The 18,770-nt window shown below is 43.2% G+C and overlaps 1 protein-coding gene across 1 annotated transcript in view; it reads left to right on the forward strand.

The window, feature by feature from the left end:
- Positions 1-18,535, forward strand: part of LOC119595821 (unconventional myosin-XVIIIa-like) — a gene marked incomplete in the record, with an annotated part of 169,007 nt that extends 150,472 nt beyond the window's left edge. The window contains 9 exon segments of the mRNA XM_037944998.1: positions 12,071-12,220; positions 12,352-12,517; positions 13,142-13,389; positions 13,659-13,826; positions 13,934-14,065; positions 14,419-14,571; positions 14,707-15,029; positions 15,695-15,811; positions 18,215-18,535. Coding sequence (XP_037800926.1) covers positions 12,071-12,220; positions 12,352-12,517; positions 13,142-13,389; positions 13,659-13,826; positions 13,934-14,065; positions 14,419-14,571; positions 14,707-15,029; positions 15,695-15,811; positions 18,215-18,305 — 1,548 coding nt within the window.
- Between the last annotated feature and the right edge of the window lie 235 nt (positions 18,536-18,770).

Genomic DNA, 18,770 nt, shown 5'->3' on the forward strand with positions numbered 1-18,770 from the left:
ATTTTTTTTTTTTCTCTCTTTTTGCCTCCTTCTCCCTCTCTCTTTTCGTCCTCTCCGTCTCTTCTCCTCTACCCCCTCCTCTCTCTTTCCTCTTTCTCTTGTTTCTTGTGTTGGGGGTGCATGGTTTCTCTCTCTCTCTTTCTCTTTCTTCTCTTTCTCTTCCTTTTTTTCTTCTTCTCTTCTCTTCCTTTTTCTTCCCTTTCTTCTTCTTCCTTTCTTCCTCATTTTTCCTCTCCCTCTCTTCTCTCTTCCCTCTCTCTCTCTTCGTCTTTCTTTCCTTCCTCTCTTACCCTTCTTCCTTCCCTTCTTCCTCCCTCCTCTTCCTCTCTCTCTCCTCTCTCTCTCTTCTCTCTCTCCTCTCCTCTTCTCTCTTCTTCCCTCTCTCTCTCTCTTCCTTCCTCTCTCTCTCTCTCTCTCTCTCTCTCCTCCTCTCCTCTCTCCTCTCTCTCTCTCTCCTCTCTCTCTCTCTCTCTCTCTCTTCTTCCTCTCTCTCTCTCTTCTCTCTCTCTTCCTCTCTCTCTCTCCTCTCTCTCTTCTCCTCTCCTCCTCCTCCTCTCTCTCTTTCCTCTCTCTCTCTCTCTCCTTATCCTCTCTCTCACTCTATCCTCTCTCTCTCTTACCTCTCTCCCTCTCTCTCTCTTCCTCTCTTTCTCTCTCTCTCCTCTGCTCTCTCTCTCTCCTCTCTTTCTTCTCCTCTCTCTCTCTCTCTCTCTCTCTCTCTTCTCTCTCTTTTCTCTCTCTCTCTCTCTCTCTCTCTCTCTCTCTCTCTCTCTCTCTCTCTCTCCCTCTCCCTCCCTCTCCCTCCCTCTCTCTCCCTCTCTCTCCCTCTCTCTCCCTCTCGGCCCATCGTCTCCCCGTTTTCCTTGGGCGATCTAGATATTGATGTTCAACTAGTTGAGGGCGTAAGAGATCCGCGCTCGCAAGGTCGGCTCGGGGGAACTCGACACCTGGAAATCGAGAGAGTATTAAAGCAGGCGATGACGGGTGGGGTGGAGGGGAGGGTGGGTGGCCGAAGGAGGGGATGGGTGGAGGAGTGTTCATACTTGTGATTGTCTGTTGGTTTGTCTGTTGTGAGACACTCGATCGTCTCTCTGTCTGCTTTGACATCCAAGCCTCTGTCTTTTCTTTTGTCACACCGAATTTTTTTCTCTGTTGACACTCGGTCGTCCTTTTCTCACTGTTGACACTCGTCGCTTATCTCTTTTGACACACTCGGTCGTCGTCTGCTCGTCTATTTCTTTTGACACTCGATCGTCTGTCTCTTTTGACACTGCATTGTCTGTTCGATTATCATCTGCATTAGCCCTTTCTCTGTGGGTTAAGCCGAGCGGCCGTTTTCTCCCCGAGATCCTGTCCCGGGACGTTGGCGGCGCTGGTCCCGCGCCTCGTCCCTGGGGTTCTTGTAGTTTTTATTTCTTGGAGTCGTCCTGCTTCTCCGTTTTTATTGTGGTTTTACGACTTTGCTTGTTCATTTATTCTGTTTCTTTTGGCTTTCTCATCATGTTTACTACGTGTGACCTCCATTATTATTTTTATCTGCTTCTTCCATTCTAATTATCTGTGTTTTTCCATTTCCTCTGTCATCCTGTTTTAGTTCCTCTTTATGTCCATCATTTTTCGTTGAATGGTTTCTTCATCCTTCCATCTTCTATCTTCTTCCTTTTTCTATCTTCCATCTTCTGCCTTCCATTTTCTTCCGTCCGTTATCTTCCTTTTATCTTGTCCCACCATCCGCTTCCCGCTCTCCTTCTCTCGCTCCCTCGCAGGTAGACCATGATAACGGATAGTAAACAAAAACAAGATAGGTAGGTGTACGTTGATGACCTGGATTAATTATGATTTATCAGTCCCTTGTTATCTCTGAGCTGAGGTTGTGTGGGAGTCACGTGGGAGAGAGAGAGAGATAGTGCCGTGTATGGGGGAGAGGTTGGAATGGTTGTTGTCAGGTGGGCTTGATGAGTTGTTGTTTGGTTGCTTGGCTTCGTGGTGGGTGCTGGTTGCGATCTTGGTAAGGGATGGTGGTAGATAACTCGGTAAATAGCGGTAGATAATGGTAGACTGTGGTATATAAAGAGTGGGGGGTAATGGCATTTATGTAAGTACTAGAATACTGAGCGTTTTGTCGCCCCTTCCTGTGCGAGACCGAGGCGGGGTAGTTCGTAGGAAGCGTCTGTGCCGTTCCCGCGCCGCCGTTCTGGGGAGGGCTGACCCTCTTGCCCGCCCAAATAGCGGTGGCGGTGGAGTAGCCCCTCATTGCCCAGGGGAGGGGGCGCCGCTCAAGGCAGGTAAGCTTGGCACGGACTAATTAAAGGGGTCTAGGCGGGTCCAGGTAGAGCGTGCAAGGAGAGGCCGCACTTTACCTGGAGGGGCATAGAGCCACGCCCGACCTCCTCCGGCCGTGTCCAGGCGTCAAGAGCGGAAGCGAAGGACTGGAAAATTCGGTGATGAATATACACGCAAATACGAAATTTTTCTTGTCGAGTTAGCTGCGGCGAAGGCGCCCGCGCCGCCCAAGCACTCGCATCCGTGCTCCGCTAAACAAGTACAAAGCGACGGTGACGTTTTGCCGTGACGTCGGCGGCCGGAAGTGCGGTTCTGCGGGCGGGGAAGGGAGGTGGGGAAGGGAGTGAAGGGGGGTAGGACACGTGGTCATGACCGCAGACAAGTTTAAGGATGTAGGAGGACCAATTAAATGAAACATACAGATGAATTGGGTGAATTCAGAGCACCTACGCAAGCAGGTAAGCAAGCAAACACACACACGCACACAAACGAACACGCGCCCTCTCTCTCTTTCTCACTCAAACGCACTCACGCAAGCAAAGAAGAAAAAAAGATTTGCAAGCACCTGAAGGCCCGCCCCTCTTCACTCTGCCAGTGCATCCGTCGGGAAGCGTAACTCACGGCAAGAGGTCTGGCGGTAGGGTGACCGACACGGGTTTTTGGCGCCTCATAATAATGGCACCGAACAGGGGAAGTCTTGTTCTCTACGGCCTCATGTCGTGTCGGGGCCATTGGTGTCATGAACTCTGCTGTGTCGTCCGTTGCCCTTAATGTGCTCATGTGTTCGCTCATTTTCTCTCTGTGTCTGCCTTGATCGCTTTCTTTGTCTGCCTCTGTGTCGAGCGAGTATTTCTGTTTCTCTTTCTCTCCTTCTCTATGTGTCTTGTTTGTTGTCACTCCCATTCTCTCTATCTGTATCTTTCTCTCTCTCTTTCTCCTCTGTATCTCTCTCTTTCTCCTCTGTATCTCTCTCTTTCTCCTCTGTATCTCTCTCTTTCTCCTCTGTATCTCTCTCTTTCTCCTATGTGTCTCTCTCTTTCTCCTCTGTATCTCTCTCTTTCTCTCTCTCTCTTTCTCCTCTCGTTCTCTCTCTTTCTCTCTTTCTCTCTCTCTCTCTCTCTCTCTCTCTCTCTCTCTCTCTCTCTCTCTCTCTCACTACCCCCCCTTCCTCTCCCTCTGCCTCTCTCCCTCCAGCCACGTAAGTGTTGCATGTTCCCAAGGTTGCGGCGCAGCGCGGCTCCCGGACGAGTGTGGCGAGGAAACTGACGAATTTCCTGAGGCAGAATCAAGTCAAGGAGTTCATGAGTCCGAAATAATTTCTGCTTCAGTTTTACTCTATTTTTTTCTGTTTTCTTTTTTCGTTTTCTTTCTTTCTTTCTTTTTATTGGGGGTGTGAAGGGAAGGTATATTTCGTTTTGAAACTATAGTTGATTGTAGACAAGTATTAACGCAGTTTATACGCAGTTAAACTTTTGGCTGGTATAAATTCCTTTTTAATCGAAATAATACTCATTTGTAATTTACGCCGCATATTTGGCAGTGAAACCGCCTTTGTAAACAAGAACCAACCGAAGTACACTTGTCGCACGACTCTCGGGCACGACATATCCGCACAAACAACCCAAAATCTGCACAAACAAATGACAGTGGGGACCGAATGCGTCATTGTGCGGACTGTGGGAGGGGTAGAGAGAGAGACCGGAGCAGCATTCAGTGGTTAAAGTGGTGAATGTTTTCTTGCGGTGGTGTTCAAGGCAAAGGGATGGGGTGGGGGGGCACGGTGGGGAGGTGTGCCATGGATCAGTAGTTGCGGTGGGCAGCGGTGCCATACAGGGCCACCGCGATGAAGGAGAGACTGTGTAAGGTGCGGCTGGGGGTTTCTATGTTGTTGTTTTTTTGTTTCTCTCATTATGATTATTGATTTTTTTTTAGGATTTTAGCTGCGGAGTAAGAAGGTGGAAGGGAAAAAAGAGAGGAAAAATGTCAGGGCTGGAGCGATGGCGTGACGGAAGGACATCGATCTCTTTCTTTTTTCTTCTTTTTTTCTCTCTATGAAAAGGGGCGAGGGGGGAGAGGGAGGATTACATCGGCTTTCGCAACTGTCTAAGATTTTCTGCTAATTCCTACTCGGATCACACGACGTTAAGCAGAAGAGGGCGAGACAGCCGGCCGCCCCGAACGAGCTGTAATGCGCCGCCGGGATGCCACGCCATGCGGGGACGTGGCACTCCATCCACCACCTGGACTTGCACGCGATTTATGACAGCAAAATAAAGCCCGTGGTCATTGTTTTCTTTTTTTCTTTCAATCATTATGGGGTGTGTGATTCTGGCGTCCGAGACAGGTGGCGGAGCGGGTTTGGGACATCTGCTCGGACGCTGGCCGGAGGGGGGGGGTGCTCTCAGGCATGAATGGAGGGACCTTGCTGCTTAAGAGTCCCCCTCCCTCTCCTCCTCCTCCTCCTCCTCTACTAGACTGTTAGAACTGTCTTAATATATTGCTTAGAAATGGCTTGGATCAGGGGCATTTTTCAGCGAAGATTTGTAATTATGTTTTTCGTCTGTCAGCCAAAAATTACCCCAAGAACCTTTTTCGGGGAATATCTAGCTAATTCTTAAAGCCAGATCCCTGCTGCGCTCGGTGTATAATTCTCTCTCGATTCGGTGACGGTAACGGTGGTGCATGAACCCGGGTGGTTGTTATTTGGCGATTTGGAAATGTTGTTTACAGGGAGGGTTATTCTCTCTCTCTCTCTCTCTCTCTCTCTCTCTCTCTCTCTCTCTCTCTCTCTCTCTCTCTCTCTCTCTCTCTCTCTCTCTCTCTCTCCATCCCTCCCTCCCCCTCCCTCATTCTCCCTCCCCCTCCCCATTCTCCCTCTCCCTCCCTCCTCCTCCCTCCCTCCTCCCTCCCTCCCCCCCCTCCCTCCCTCCCTCCCTCCCTCCCTCCCTCCCTCCCTCCCTCTTCTCCTTCTCCTTCTCCTTCTCCTTCTCCTTCTCACGCTGCCCCTCATTCCCTCCCTCCTTCTCCTTCTCCTTTTCTTTCTCCTTCTTCTTTTCTTTCTCCTTCTCCTTCTTCTTCGTCTTCTTCTTCCTTTTCCTCTTCCTCTTCCTCTTCTTCTTCCTTTTCCTCTTCCTCTTCCTCTTCTCATCCCCTCCCTCCCTCCCTCCCTCTTTTCTGCTGTCGCTGAGCATTTTACACCTGTTGATGTATTTTATGCAAGTTTATATCTTATCGTTTTTAACGGTTCTCCAGCGGTATTGTTCTTACGGAACCTCGACACCCGGTGAGTTTTTTTCACTTCTCTGACAAATTACATATTCATTTGATTACGGGCGCTGTGCAAGATGGTAACGGACCGACAGTTAGATTTATTAGACCGACTTTGGGGAAGGGAATAAAAGGTAATAAAACTGCTTTTTTGACTTTCCAGATGAAGTGAATGTCATTTTTAGAGGAACGAGATTGAAAAGAATGATATGAAATGTGGAAGAATGTTGAGTATTAATGAAATAATACTAAATGAATAAAAAAGATTTCAAAGAAATGGTACGAAAAGAATAATGACAAATGTGAAAGGCGTTGGGGAGTTTAAGAAATTAATAGATGAAAAGAGAGGTAAAAGAAATCAGAGAGAATTATAAGAATAAAAAAGGGCGGCCCTTATCTCCAGCTGATAAAACCGTCAGCGCATGCGGATTTATTACGTACTGCTTTTCCGGTTTCTCGCGACATTCAGTGATAAGGCAGCAACGTCGGCAGTACTTCTTCCGAGGAACAACACCCCGAGGGCGCCGCTGTAGTTGTGTGCGAAACGCCGGGCGTGACGAAGGGGTGAGTGGCGACGCAGCGGGGCACACAACTGTAAATCCTTACGGTAGATGTGTTGGGCGTGTGTGTGGGCGTCGGGTGGGGTGGGATGTGTGTTGGGGGAGGGATGTGTGTCTGTACGTCCATCCTCTCGGCCAGCAAGCTCCTGATATTTAGATAATGCGAATCAGATTAATGTTGCTTTGTCCTTGATTAATAAAACGGATGTCTTTGCACCGTTCTTGCTAGGGCCAGACTCCTAATTATCTCGGATTGATTTAGTAATCAAGCAGATTTCTGAAATCGTAACAGTTTGTAATACTTCGCCGCGAGCCATAAACAATTTACGCGATTCTCTCCCTTGTACTTAAAACACCGGTAACCTCTCGAAGCTCTTGCTATTTTTCGTAAAAAAAACAGTTATTTTTCTTCTTTTTCTTTTTTAATGGCGACTAAATACAGTGCGAGCCGAGTCCTACAGGTGACGATCCTTGAATGAATGGCGGAAGACGTGCCGGAGCGCGGCCATAAAACCAGGGCCGGCGGGCGCGGAACATGCTCGCGCTCCGGAGAACATAATTGTTTCGGCGTGTCTGTGATCCATATAGGGCGATTGGGGGGATTATAAAAGCATCATCTTTTACGCGGGCAGGGTGATTTACGTGGAAGAATGAAGATGATGATGGCCTCCGTGAGAGGTAGCTAAGGAGAGATACTGTTAGGAGGTCGTCGTGTCTGGGTCGAAGGCAAGGTCGTGGTGGCTTGGTACGACTGGCGGTCCGCTCCGTCAATGGTGACTTCGCGTCCAGTTGCGGTCAAGGTCTGTTTATATACTTGTACTTGTATAGACCTTAGTTGTGGCAACATAAGCGACGACGCCTCTCGTGCTCTTTAATCGGTCGGTCGGTCTTGCCTTTCTTTCTCTTTCTCTCTTTTTCTGACTCTTTCTCTCTCCCGTGCCTGCACACCAATGGCAGAGAGTCATGTGTAAAATGCAAATGATGAAAACGACTTGGTTTCCGAGAAGATAAATAAAAGGCGAGAATCGAAGTCTCGAGGGAGAATTCCCGTCACAATGGCGGTTGAAATCGGTCTGCGTCGGCGGTGGCGGTCACAAATAGCTAGTTTTCTTGTGTCTCGGTTTTCGTCCGCCTTTCCCACTCTTATTATCCGCGCTTTTTGTAGAGGTTCATGGAGTAGTAATCCAACGCCGGGTGGATGCTGGCGTTTCCGGTGATCTCGGGGAAAGTTGGCTGGGAAATGATAATGATAGAATCGGGAGGCCCGGAACTCGCTAGATTCTAGTTTCGACACATGTTTGCTACAGTATGTTTTCTCCTGTTTCCTGTTCATAGCATCGGAAATATTGTGTTCATCCGGTTTGTAAAAAGAGGTCGAGCGAGGGAGGAAACACATCGGCATAACAAAGCATGCATGATTCCTTTCTCACCAACGGCGGAGAACAGAGAGACCGCGGACGGACGCCTCCACGTAAATCCTCTAGCAAGAGGTGGCGATTTCCCAGAAAATGTGGCGTAAGAGGGATCACCGTGCAGCGTGCAAGAGTGTCAAGGGAAGCACACCAGGGAAGCAGCCGCGAGAGCTCAGCGCACCTGCCCGACACTCGGAGCGCCGGCCAAGGTTAAAACATGATAGGCTGACCGACCACACGACGGGGCCGGGGCGGGCGGGCGGGCGGGGGAAGGCTCGGGGCCAGGAAAGGCGATGGGGCTTCGTGTTAATTATGGGATGATGTGTTTTTGTTTTTAGCTTTTGATGGTGACGTGGTGCGTGAGATGGAAGAAAGACCGAATGTAGATATGAAATTCTTTGTGGTATGAGTTTTTGTTGCGAAGATATATGATGCAGGATAAAACCGGATAAGATTTCAACATTTGCTTAAGGGCGCTAATACATTTCTAAAACAATACAGGTAAGAAAGCCTTATCGAAAGACCCCTGTGCACTAATTTGCTTAACACAAGGATTGGATTAGGATACGATCCAAGTAATCCATAGAGCAGGTGTTAAAAAAGGATCATCGCGCGCACACCTTTCTTGATGACCCTGAGAACCACGTGCCTCGGTCACTTCCGGTGGCACTGCCTGGTGTGGGGGGAGGGGAGAGTAAGTAACCTTGGCCGGTAATGAGATTCGTGGTTTTCTCTGCAATATGATCTGTGCGGGACGTTTTTGCAAAATGGCTTGTTTTCTGTCGCTATAGAACGTGGTGCTGTTTTATTGTTGTATTTTTGTTTTTGTTTTTGGCGTTGCGGAATTTGCAAAATGAGTGTCGAAAAATGAAAAGGAAAGAAAAATACATCTAGTTTCTACCAAGTTGAGAATAAGCTGTAGCCAAGCCGTTACAGCGGATGGAATGGAACATAGAGAACTAAATGACTAAACAACGTAATTAAATTTCCTTTTCCTTTACCTTTCTCTTCTTTTCCTTAGCTATTTAAAGGGCTTACACCCAAATTGGGCAAGCGCAGTACAGCTGTCACAGGTGAGGTTAGTGAGGTGTAAGGTCCATGGGTAGGCTAGTGCTCTATTTGCCCATCCCCCTACCCCTCCCGTCCTCCCTCCTTCCCCCTACACCCTTCAGGGGAAATGCGGGCGAGCATCCTACGCCCATATTAGAGTCTCTGATAAGCTTAAATGAGTCTTATGTTGCCAAAAGAAAGCTAATGCGATTTTCCTAAGTTCGATTGGCCGAAAGTGGTATGAGGCCTGTATTTGTGCCGGGCGTATTATGAGACCCATTTTGCCGGCAGATATCTGTTCGTTTGTTTTTCTCTTCTTGTAGCATAGTGATTACAAGTATATTGTAAATTTGATGTTTTGTGAAACTGGCGGTTTTTGCGCCGAATATTGATCGAAGCGAAATGTCAAGCAGAGCTGTGGGGAATCCCCCCCCCTCTTGCGTATTCGTTTTTTAAGGTTTTATCCTTAAACATTCATGCATAAAACTTAAGTTCAAGGAGGGCTGTAGGTCCCTCGGAGAAAAGGTATGGGCGAGATGCGATAGGGAGACACATGAATCAGTCGGGTTCCTACGGGGACTGGTACTGTTATGGAAGAGTTGCCACCGCGTTCTCTGTTCTGCTAATTACAAATCGTTTCCTTTCTTTTAAAGGTAGAATGAGGCTTATTATTATGCCATATGGGTAATTGTTTTTCTATTTTAGTTATTAGGAAGAAGGTTTAGTCAATAAAAATGTTTAAAAGCTCGCAAAGGCTGATGCTTGCCAACTGCGCTCCGACCTCCCGCCTCCCGTTTTCTGCAGGTCAGACGAAACCGAGTCAGTGTGGTCATAGAAGCGGCAGAGTTCGTATGTGCTGCGCTTTTCTGCCTTCGGCGCCTGTTTCGTTTTCAGTGAATGTAAAAAAAAAAAAAAAAAAAGTGTCGAGGGTGATGATTTCGATTGCGTTGTGCCGTCTGTAGAAAGCGACATTGTTATACGGGAGTTCGGTGGAATGTTTTTTTTTCTGTAGCCTAAGGGGTTTGTGAGTGGTACAAGGCCTACCTGATGTGAGGACCTGCGATGGGTATGGACGGTGTCTCCAAGGAATCCTCCTCTCCAGGTCTAGATACACATCTGGAACAACCTGTAGTGAATTTTACTGAGATTAAATCCGTGTTATCAGTGTGAATGTTAACCTATAAAGGATGACTTTCATGTGACAGTGATATTCGTGTGCAGTGCGCCAATCTGTTTTGTCAATTCATCTGACTTGGTGGCGTTATTTCGACACAGTCTCGACGTCTTTTGTATGCGCGGTGATAAGCCTTGGCCCAGCGTGCAGAGCTGGGAAGCATGCGAGCAGAGATGCCGCTCGAGTAAGGACGGCAACACCATAGCAAGTGCCTGTCCGGGTCATTTGTATGCCTCCCGAACACGCTTTTATTGTCGGCGTGTTTCGTTTATGTGTGTTTTCGAGTGAAGGGGAGTCGGTCAGTGTTTTTTTCTATTCTTTTTGGGAGGGAATTCATGAAGATTTTTAGGGGCTTGGTCGTCGGTCTTGATCTTGAAGTCAGTTCTAGAAAGCAGGAGTAGCAGGTTCCTTAAGAATTCTGACGTAAGCAACCAATCCCTTATTGGGAACAAGCTGTCCTGCCACGCTTTGGGATAATTTTTTCGTGTATCTCAGGCAACATCTTCGTTTCCAATATCTAGCGTCAAATACTGGGAAGGGAAATTGAATTAAGTATACCATATTTCCTGCCGTGAGGATAGAAACCCCACAGCAAACAATGAACTGAACTGCCGGCGGAATAGAGTGAGCGGTTTCGAGAGAAAGAGAAAGTACGACTGTTTATTGCCCGGAAAACACTCGAGCGCCAAGGGAAACCATGAAAGAGAAACGCGTGAGTGTGGAGGCGAGGGAGCGCGTGCGACAGCGCATCGCCCAGTGGGAGGGCCTGGGCGTCAAGGGCACCAAGGAGGTTCTGTCCCCGACGCAGGACATTCCGCGAACGACCGCGCTCCGGAAACTTTCCAATGACGTCTTCAACCAGTTCTCGGCTGCGGAGAACCGCGGCTCCAACGGCTGCGTCGAGAAGAGGGCCGAGCCGCGGCCGCCCTCGCTGGACTGCACCGTGGACGGCGACGTGACACCCATAGAGGCCCTCCCCCCGGCCCCTGCCCCTCCGCCCGCCGAGGCAACGTCGCCGGGTCAGGAAAGCGGTGTTAGGGGACTCGAGGACCCGTTAGACTGTTCCATCCTGAGGGACCAGACCTCCCAAAGATACTCGACGCCCGTCAGGAATGCCGCCGTCAAGAGATTCTGGCAACAGCAGGTGAACACATTTATCATGTTAATGAATGCGGTTCGTTGGGAGTTCCCATGCCTCCTATTCGACGTTTAATTAAACATTTCGATGAACTTTTGGACCGCAATTAAAGGCTATTGTAAGATAGTCCCGAACCCGAGAGACTGGTTATTAACCTGACCTGGTAACATTCACCAGCTACACCCGATCAGATTACAATGGTTGACCTGACCTGGCAAAGTCACCTTGGCTAGGAAGGTGAACCTGTTATAAGATTCCCATGTGCTTATATTACATAGGGTGGTTCTGGGGATCAGGTGAAAACAGTACATTAGGAACAGTGGGTTTGTTACCTCACGACAGAGATGACAAGAAAATCAGTCAACAATGGTGTGAATGGAATTTTTTGATTAATAATTTTTGTCAATGGAAAATGTTACAGGAATATAACACACATAACATTTAAACAGATAGGTAAACTTAAAATCTGTTAAAAATAATCCTAAGATGTCATCAAATTTTATGGCACTTAACAAGAAGGAATGTTACAAGTTATACCCAGTTCCTGTTTAAGATCATACTTGACACATAGTCTCTGGGTTAAATATGTACAATATACATCACCATCTTCATTAAAAGTAAGAATTTGTTGAACTGACAACAAAGTACAATTAGGCAATATGATCAGCATACGATATATGAGATGAGATGTGGCATACTTGTGTATATGTTTTGATTAGTTTTCTTTGAGAAAAGAGACAATTAAGGACCATAGTATTTTCCTTTTATCCTCATGGGAATGGTTTTCACTTTTTCCCTCCAGGTAGATGTAAGTTTTTGAATTGAAGGCTTACTTACAGAATTTTTTTTACATTATTTTGTATTATAGATATAATGTCTTGTGTTTATAGAATATTGCCATGAAATGTTTGGCTGTTACTTAGAAGTGCAATGATTATGAAGCTATCAGATCACTGACTGGAATTCCATTAAATTGTGTGAGTGATAAGTAATTTCTTTCTACAATGGCAAGTGGAATAAGTAGGTGTAATGTGGTTTGACATATGCGAAACCAGTTAAGGGAGGATATGTTTGAAAGCATTCAGATGGTTAGACCTTCTTTAAGACATGAATATGGCTGTAAGTTTTGGTATCTTGTAAAATTTGCAGTAAACATAATGTTCACCATCCACCTTTTTCTTGCCAGACCCTGAAGCTGGAGTTGGAGCTGAAGGAAGAGAAAGTTGCATCCCTTAACAGGGAGATTGAGGACCTGAACTTCACAGGGAAGACTGAGGAGGAGATTGCAACATTGAAGAAGGCCAAGCATGACCTGGAGATGCGCATCAAAGATCAGGTTTGTTGCTCTTTGCTTCTGTCTGGTCAAAGAAACTAAAGCACACTGATAAATGGCCTGTAGGATTTTAAATATAATGGTGAATGTATTTTATTTAGTTTTTGTGTATTTAATGAATGCTTTATCAACAGGAGGAGGAGCTAGATGACTTAGCAGGGCAGGTGCAAATGCTAGAGGGCGCAAAGGTGCGATTAGAAATGAGCATAGAGCAAATGAGGAAGGAGAATCGCCGTGAGATGGCCCAGAGAGAAGAAGAACTTGAGGAAGTCAGAATAGCTGCTCAAAAGAAAGTAAAAGGTATGCATAAGGGTCTTATCCATGGGGAAAAATAGAGCAAGAGACTATAGGAAATCTTACATTCCACTCATAGGAGTCTGAACCCTAGCATTGCTAAGATCCTATGCAGGGCATGTCAAATTTGATTTCCTCTGCATCTTTACCTTTCACACTTTTGAGGGTATAAAGATTAGGATTGGTACTTTCACTTTTGCTAGGAGTTATGTAAAACATTGCAAGTTTTACTACCCAACTCAGAACAGGATATCCATTGTGTTTTTTGCTCAGTATGGATTTCTTATGGCCTTCACCAGGAGTGTTCTCCAAGGCAGCTGATTCAAAAATCATAGCTATAAGATTGCTTACATGATATCTTACTTGGTAACAGTTCTATATATTTAATGTCCCCTCTTTATATTATTTTTGTGACATGAGTATGATATTTGATTATGTTATTTTCTGCTTACAAAAAATAGTTTTAGGAACTAAATTGTCTCATATTGTAAGGAGTGGCTAAATTTGGTATGAAATATGATTTGTTATTTTCTATGGTGTTCAAGAATGTAAACAGGTAGATTATTTTTAAGTTGCCTTTGATAAAACATACATGATTGTGAATTTTAAATGATCCAATCAATTTTGTAGCATTGGAAGCACAGCTGGAGAACGAACACGAAGAGAGAACTTTGTTGGTGCGTGAGAAACATGAACTGGAAAGGCGCATAGCTGACTTACAAGACCGCACCATCACCCATGTTGATGAAGACTATGTGCACAAGCTTAAGAAGGAACTTAAGAAGACTAAGGTTTTGTTACGTGATACACAGACTATGCTTGAGAAGGCGCAGTCTGAGGGCAGTCACAAGGTTCTCGTTAGACAACTGAAAACACAGGTAACTTCAATTACTTTTTGAGATGGGGATAGTGCTTTTGTTTTTTACATATTGTTTTTATTTATTTATACACACCCATCATCCATATCAAAATCAGATTTATTTCAGCAAATCACAAATCTCAGATTTCACTGCCCACAGGACAGAGAGGATCAGTTCTGAGTTTACGCATTTTTGCAATAATGAAATATAACTAGAAAAGGCTAGTGACAGAAGTGAGTAATTGCATTTCATGATAAAAAAAAAGTACAACAATTATCTCTTTTCAGTTGGAAGATGCAGAATTTGCCAAGACTGCAGCTATCAAGGCTCGTCAATCAGCTGAGTCAGATCTCTCAGAAATCAACTCCCAACTGGAAGAAGCCTTGAGATATAAGAATGAATCAGAGGATAAGTGTGCCAGAATGTGCAAAGAAAAGGCTGAGTTGCAAACACAGGTTAGTGAGGATAGCAGTGTCTTTTGCACACTATAATTTTATGTTCTTTCAATTTTAACATTGGTGATGTATGATAAAATCAACATTTTTTTTATTTTTTAATTCAGCTGGAAGAGAGTGAAGAAGAGGTGGCTGAGGTAATGAAGAAATATAAGGCTGTTGTATCTCAGCTGTCTGTAGACCAGATCACGCTCTCAGAACAGTCACAGCAAATTGCAGAACTAGAACACAGTAAACAGGTATGTGATAATTGTGCCATGTAGGCTTTGTTGTAAGTTGGATAAGAATATATTAGGATTTCCTTTTAACATAATAGGGCAGATATAAATTCTTTTAATGGAACAGAATTGATATGTATTTATTATTTTTGTATTTCTTTTTCTTTTTCATTTCCATACTCATACTACATGTGGATTCTTTTTATACATTCGTGTTTTATGGTCTAATAGCATAACCAATAGCTTTGAGAAATTCAAGTATAATGTTTATATTGGTTATCCTATGTATTCCTCTTGAGGAGGTTTTCAATAGATTGAAACTACTTTGAATTTTATTACTGTAGGTACTGTAAATACATATTTCTGGTATGCAGGTTCTTCAGGAGAGAATGCTGGAATTGACCAGCAAAGTAGAGGTATTAGAAGGAGAGACAGCAAACATCCACACTCAGCGCCGTCTTGAGATGAAGATCAAGGAGGTTGAGTCTAAACTAGAGCTTGAGCAGACTACCAGGCAGAGATTAGAGGTTAGTTTTGAGTAAAGATTTTTCTCTTTATTCTGTGAATCAACAAAGAAAAAAGTGTGTGAAATCTGTAACTGATGCTGTAAAGTTTATCTACCTGAAGTAGAGTTTTGATTAACAGCCACATTTGTGTTACAGAGTCAAATAGGGCGGTTGAAGGACCAGATTGAACGACTGACGAGTGAATGTGATTCAGCGCGGCTCAAGGAGAGTCAGGCTCAGGACCAGAGTAAGAGACTTGGAAGGCAGTTACGTGAGTCCAAGGAGGACCTTTCAACCTTGCAGCAGAGACATACTGATGCTGTCAACAAGAAGAATGAGTTGGAGAAGCAGTTAGAACTTTCAGACTCCGAAGTCATTACCCTTAAGAGTGACCTGAAGTTGGCATTCAAAAGGATTGAAGACCTCCAACAGGCCATCCAGGGTGACATTTCTGACTCCGACTCCGACCTATCCGACAGGTAACTGCACTTCCAAGAATAGCGGTACCAAGCTACAACTCCCAGTCATTGGGACAGGATTTCTTCTAGGCAGAATTTCTTGGCTGCCGGCCTTTGGCAGCACAGGGAACATGACTCTACCAAATTCACTGCTTCACGCCTGGGCAATCTTGATTTCCTTTCCTTCATAATAAGAAAGTTGCCCACACTTCTCATTCTTTTAACCTCCTCACCTTTGTATGTCCTGCATGCTTTCATGCCAAACATTAACAGAAAACAGTGATTTTTATCTCATAAAATGCTTCATGTCTAACCACATTCCAAATGATGGCCCACTCTGTATTATTATAGCATGAATTAAGATGATTAATGTATTACCATAGAATGAAAAGCAATAGGATTGGCATAATAGTGCTCATGTACAGACTATCTGCTAATATGATTTAGACCTTGTGCATAATTTTACATTAGCAAAGCCTTAGTAACAACCTGTCCCGTATCCCGACCAGATTCCTATGAAATTCACCAGATTTTCTCCACAGTTTTCCTTGGCTGGGTATATTGTGAGTAGCTTTTGCGTGTTATTAACAAAGCTTGCGTGCCTTACCTGCCCTACGGCTTGAGTCTGGTGCCTGGCTTGGGCCCTTGTGTTTTTGCCTCCTTGGACCATACTTCTTTGTTTCTAGTGACAGCGACAGCGACGGCAGCTTGAGTTCTTATCTGACTGCGTCCTTGAGGCAACAGAGGTCCTCCTCCAATTCTACGCTTCGCACTCCTCCTTCAGAAGTGCAGCAGCTTGACAGGTAATTGGGAAAAATAGTGGGCATTGTGGCATTTCCTTTTGCCAAAGCAGGGAAGTTAGTGCTCAAGTGAATAGAGGGGGGGGGGGGATTATACCATAGCAGTGTATATTGTAAAATCAGTCTGACATTTAAATATTATGCATATTTTCCATGGCCTTTCTTATGGCCAGGTATTAATGCTAGTCCTCTGAATTATAACATGACATCCATACCTTTCAAAATTTAGCAGTGGGAAAAAATGGGAATTTGTAAGTTTTCATAATGCCAGGACAAGATTTAGGTCATGTCTTGCAGAAATTTTTACTTTGAAAATACAGACAAATTTAATGGCTGTAGGGACCAAATTTAGATAGTCTGGTCCCAAAATGTCTGTTTTATATCAGAAGACTTTTGGCTGTCATGATCATTTGGCATAACTAAAGATATTATTTGCTTTCTGGTTATGTTTATAATTTATTCCTAAATATTGAGTTCTGGGGTAGGGGGAGGTCAGTTGTAAGTCTTAAAATATTTTTACTTTTTAAACAGGTCATCAGACCTTTAACTTACACTTTAACTAAATAAAATAATGTACATTAAAGGTTTCTTGTGCTAACATAAAATAGCATTTCTTAGTGTTCATATTGAGGATTTTGAATAGTTTTTTGTTTGATATAGTGGATATTTTGTGGATAAACCACTTTTGTAGATATTAGCAGAGCTGATTTATGTGAAATGGAATTATTTTTCCTCCATTACACTGTATTTTTATGTTGGAAAGTCAGATTCAAATATAAAAGAAATAAGGGTAAACTGAGTTACTCTTGGCGCAAGAATTCCATAATATTTTGACTTTTTTAAGTGATTTTAAAATGATTCTAAAAATTAAAAATGACATGTGGATATACTTAATATGATTGGGTTTTTGCCCTGTAGATATTTGAGCACCTAACCTGCTGTAAACAACCCTATGCCTTTTATGATTTGCAAAACTAATGCTTTTTATGAAAAAACTGTAGATAAAAGTATGCTTGTAAATGCTTTTTGAATGTAATTAATATTTTGATGATTGCACATACTTACTCTAACTTACTTTCATTTTTGCTACACATACACTCACTCACTACATGAAAATACAATTATACAGATATTGAAGCATACATATGTATGTATGTATCTGAGGAGTGAGTATGGGTAAAAAAAAGTAGACTTTTTTTGTATTATTTTTAAGGTATGGAAGAGCTATTGTAAATCTGTAAATGCAAGTTGATATTTTACCTATTTTTTCCTGGTTTAAATTCAAAAGTTATAAAAGCTGTGTAAGTTATAGTTATGTTTCATGTCATATGTCAGATAATGATTGCTAGATACAAGACCATTTTTTCTTTTCTTATGGTATTTTATATTGTTTTTTTTATAGTTTGATTTTATTTTAAGAGTGAATAATGCATGCCCCTCTTTCTTCCTTTCTTTTTTCAGTTGGTTTTGGAAGATGAAAAAGGCTAGGTGTATCTCTCATTAGTTTGTAAGACTGTTATATACTTTTTAGAGTATTGTTTTTATCCCCCTTTTTTGTCTGACCTTTGTTTTTTTCCCAATTTTGTCCAGTAGAATAATTGCCAGATGAATTTTTAGGTTTGGTGAAAGCTCTTCAGATAGCTCAATGAATGCTGCTGAGGCTGTAAAAGCATTTTGTGAATGTGCTGCCAGCTTAAATTTTGTTTCAAGTTTAAATTATGTATTGTTAGACTTTTTAAAATGAATCTTCATATGTTTATACATTTTATATGAATGTGTATATATATAATTTTTTAAAAAGTAAATTCCTGTTTCAAGTTTGTGAGAAGAATCATATAGAGGGAAATATAATTTTCCTTTTAAATTCTATATTCTTAAAGTAGTACTGATAGCATAACTATATTGAAAGTATCAGCCAGATTTATTTTTTATTTTTGTAAGTCTGTTGTAACCAATCTTATATTTTTCCCTTTTTTTTCTCTTTTTCTTTCTTTCTTTCCTTCTTTGACATTATACTGACCTTTTTCTTTCTTTTATTAAGATATAAAAGTATGGACAACATTGTCTACTGTCTCTTCCTCTTCGTCCTCTTTTTCTTTTTCTTTTTCTTTTTCTTTTTCTTTTTCTTTTTCTTTTTCTTTTTCTTTTTCTTTTCTTCTTCTTTTCTTCTTCTTTTTCTTCTTCTTTTTCTTCTTCTTTTTCTTCTTCTCCTTCTCCTTCTCCTCCTCCTCCTCCTCCTCCTCCTCCTCCTCCTCCTCTTCCTCTCCTCCTTCTCCTTCTCCTTCTCCTTCTCCTTCTCCTTCTCCTTCTCCTTCTCCTTCTCCTCCTCCTCCTCCTCCTCCTCCTCTTTTTACATTGAGAATAACAATACAAGGGAGTAATAATACCTCTGTATCTCTTTAACAGACTGGAGCTCCCAAATTCACCGTGTAGTGAAGCAATGTCAGCCATCAGTGAAGACCTTGAGGAAGCCTCAAATAAGGAGTCCTTTGCGTGATAGCTTGTACTTAGACCATAATATATAATAAAGATTTTTATAATGTGCAGAGAATAAATGGAATAAGATTAATGCTGTAATACTGCTTCATTGTGAGGAACAGTGACTGTTTGTGATGATCCAGTAAATGCTTGGTGATGATAAAAACTGGAGACTTGACCGAGCTTTAAATAGGTTTTTGTGTATATATGTACAGAAAATAAACATGCTTGGTGAGAAAGTCTTCTCCATCTCTGTCTCTTTATCTCTCTCTGAATGGTGCTTATCATGTGAAACATAGTCTTTAAAGTGAGTCATGTTAGAAGTTCTGTCTCTTCATCTTTAAACACTTTTAACAGTGACATTCCCAATGTGTTCTGTTGACTTTCCAATGTGCCACTTAAAAAAAGCCCTCTAAATTATTCACACTGGATGACTTACAGGATGGGACTTGAAATCTTATGTTCCTGAAAGTATATGTATGCT

This window comes from Penaeus monodon, chromosome 36, assembly GCF_015228065.2.
Source record: "Penaeus monodon isolate SGIC_2016 chromosome 36, NSTDA_Pmon_1, whole genome shotgun sequence".
NCBI lineage: Eukaryota > Metazoa > Arthropoda > Malacostraca > Decapoda > Penaeidae > Penaeus > Penaeus monodon.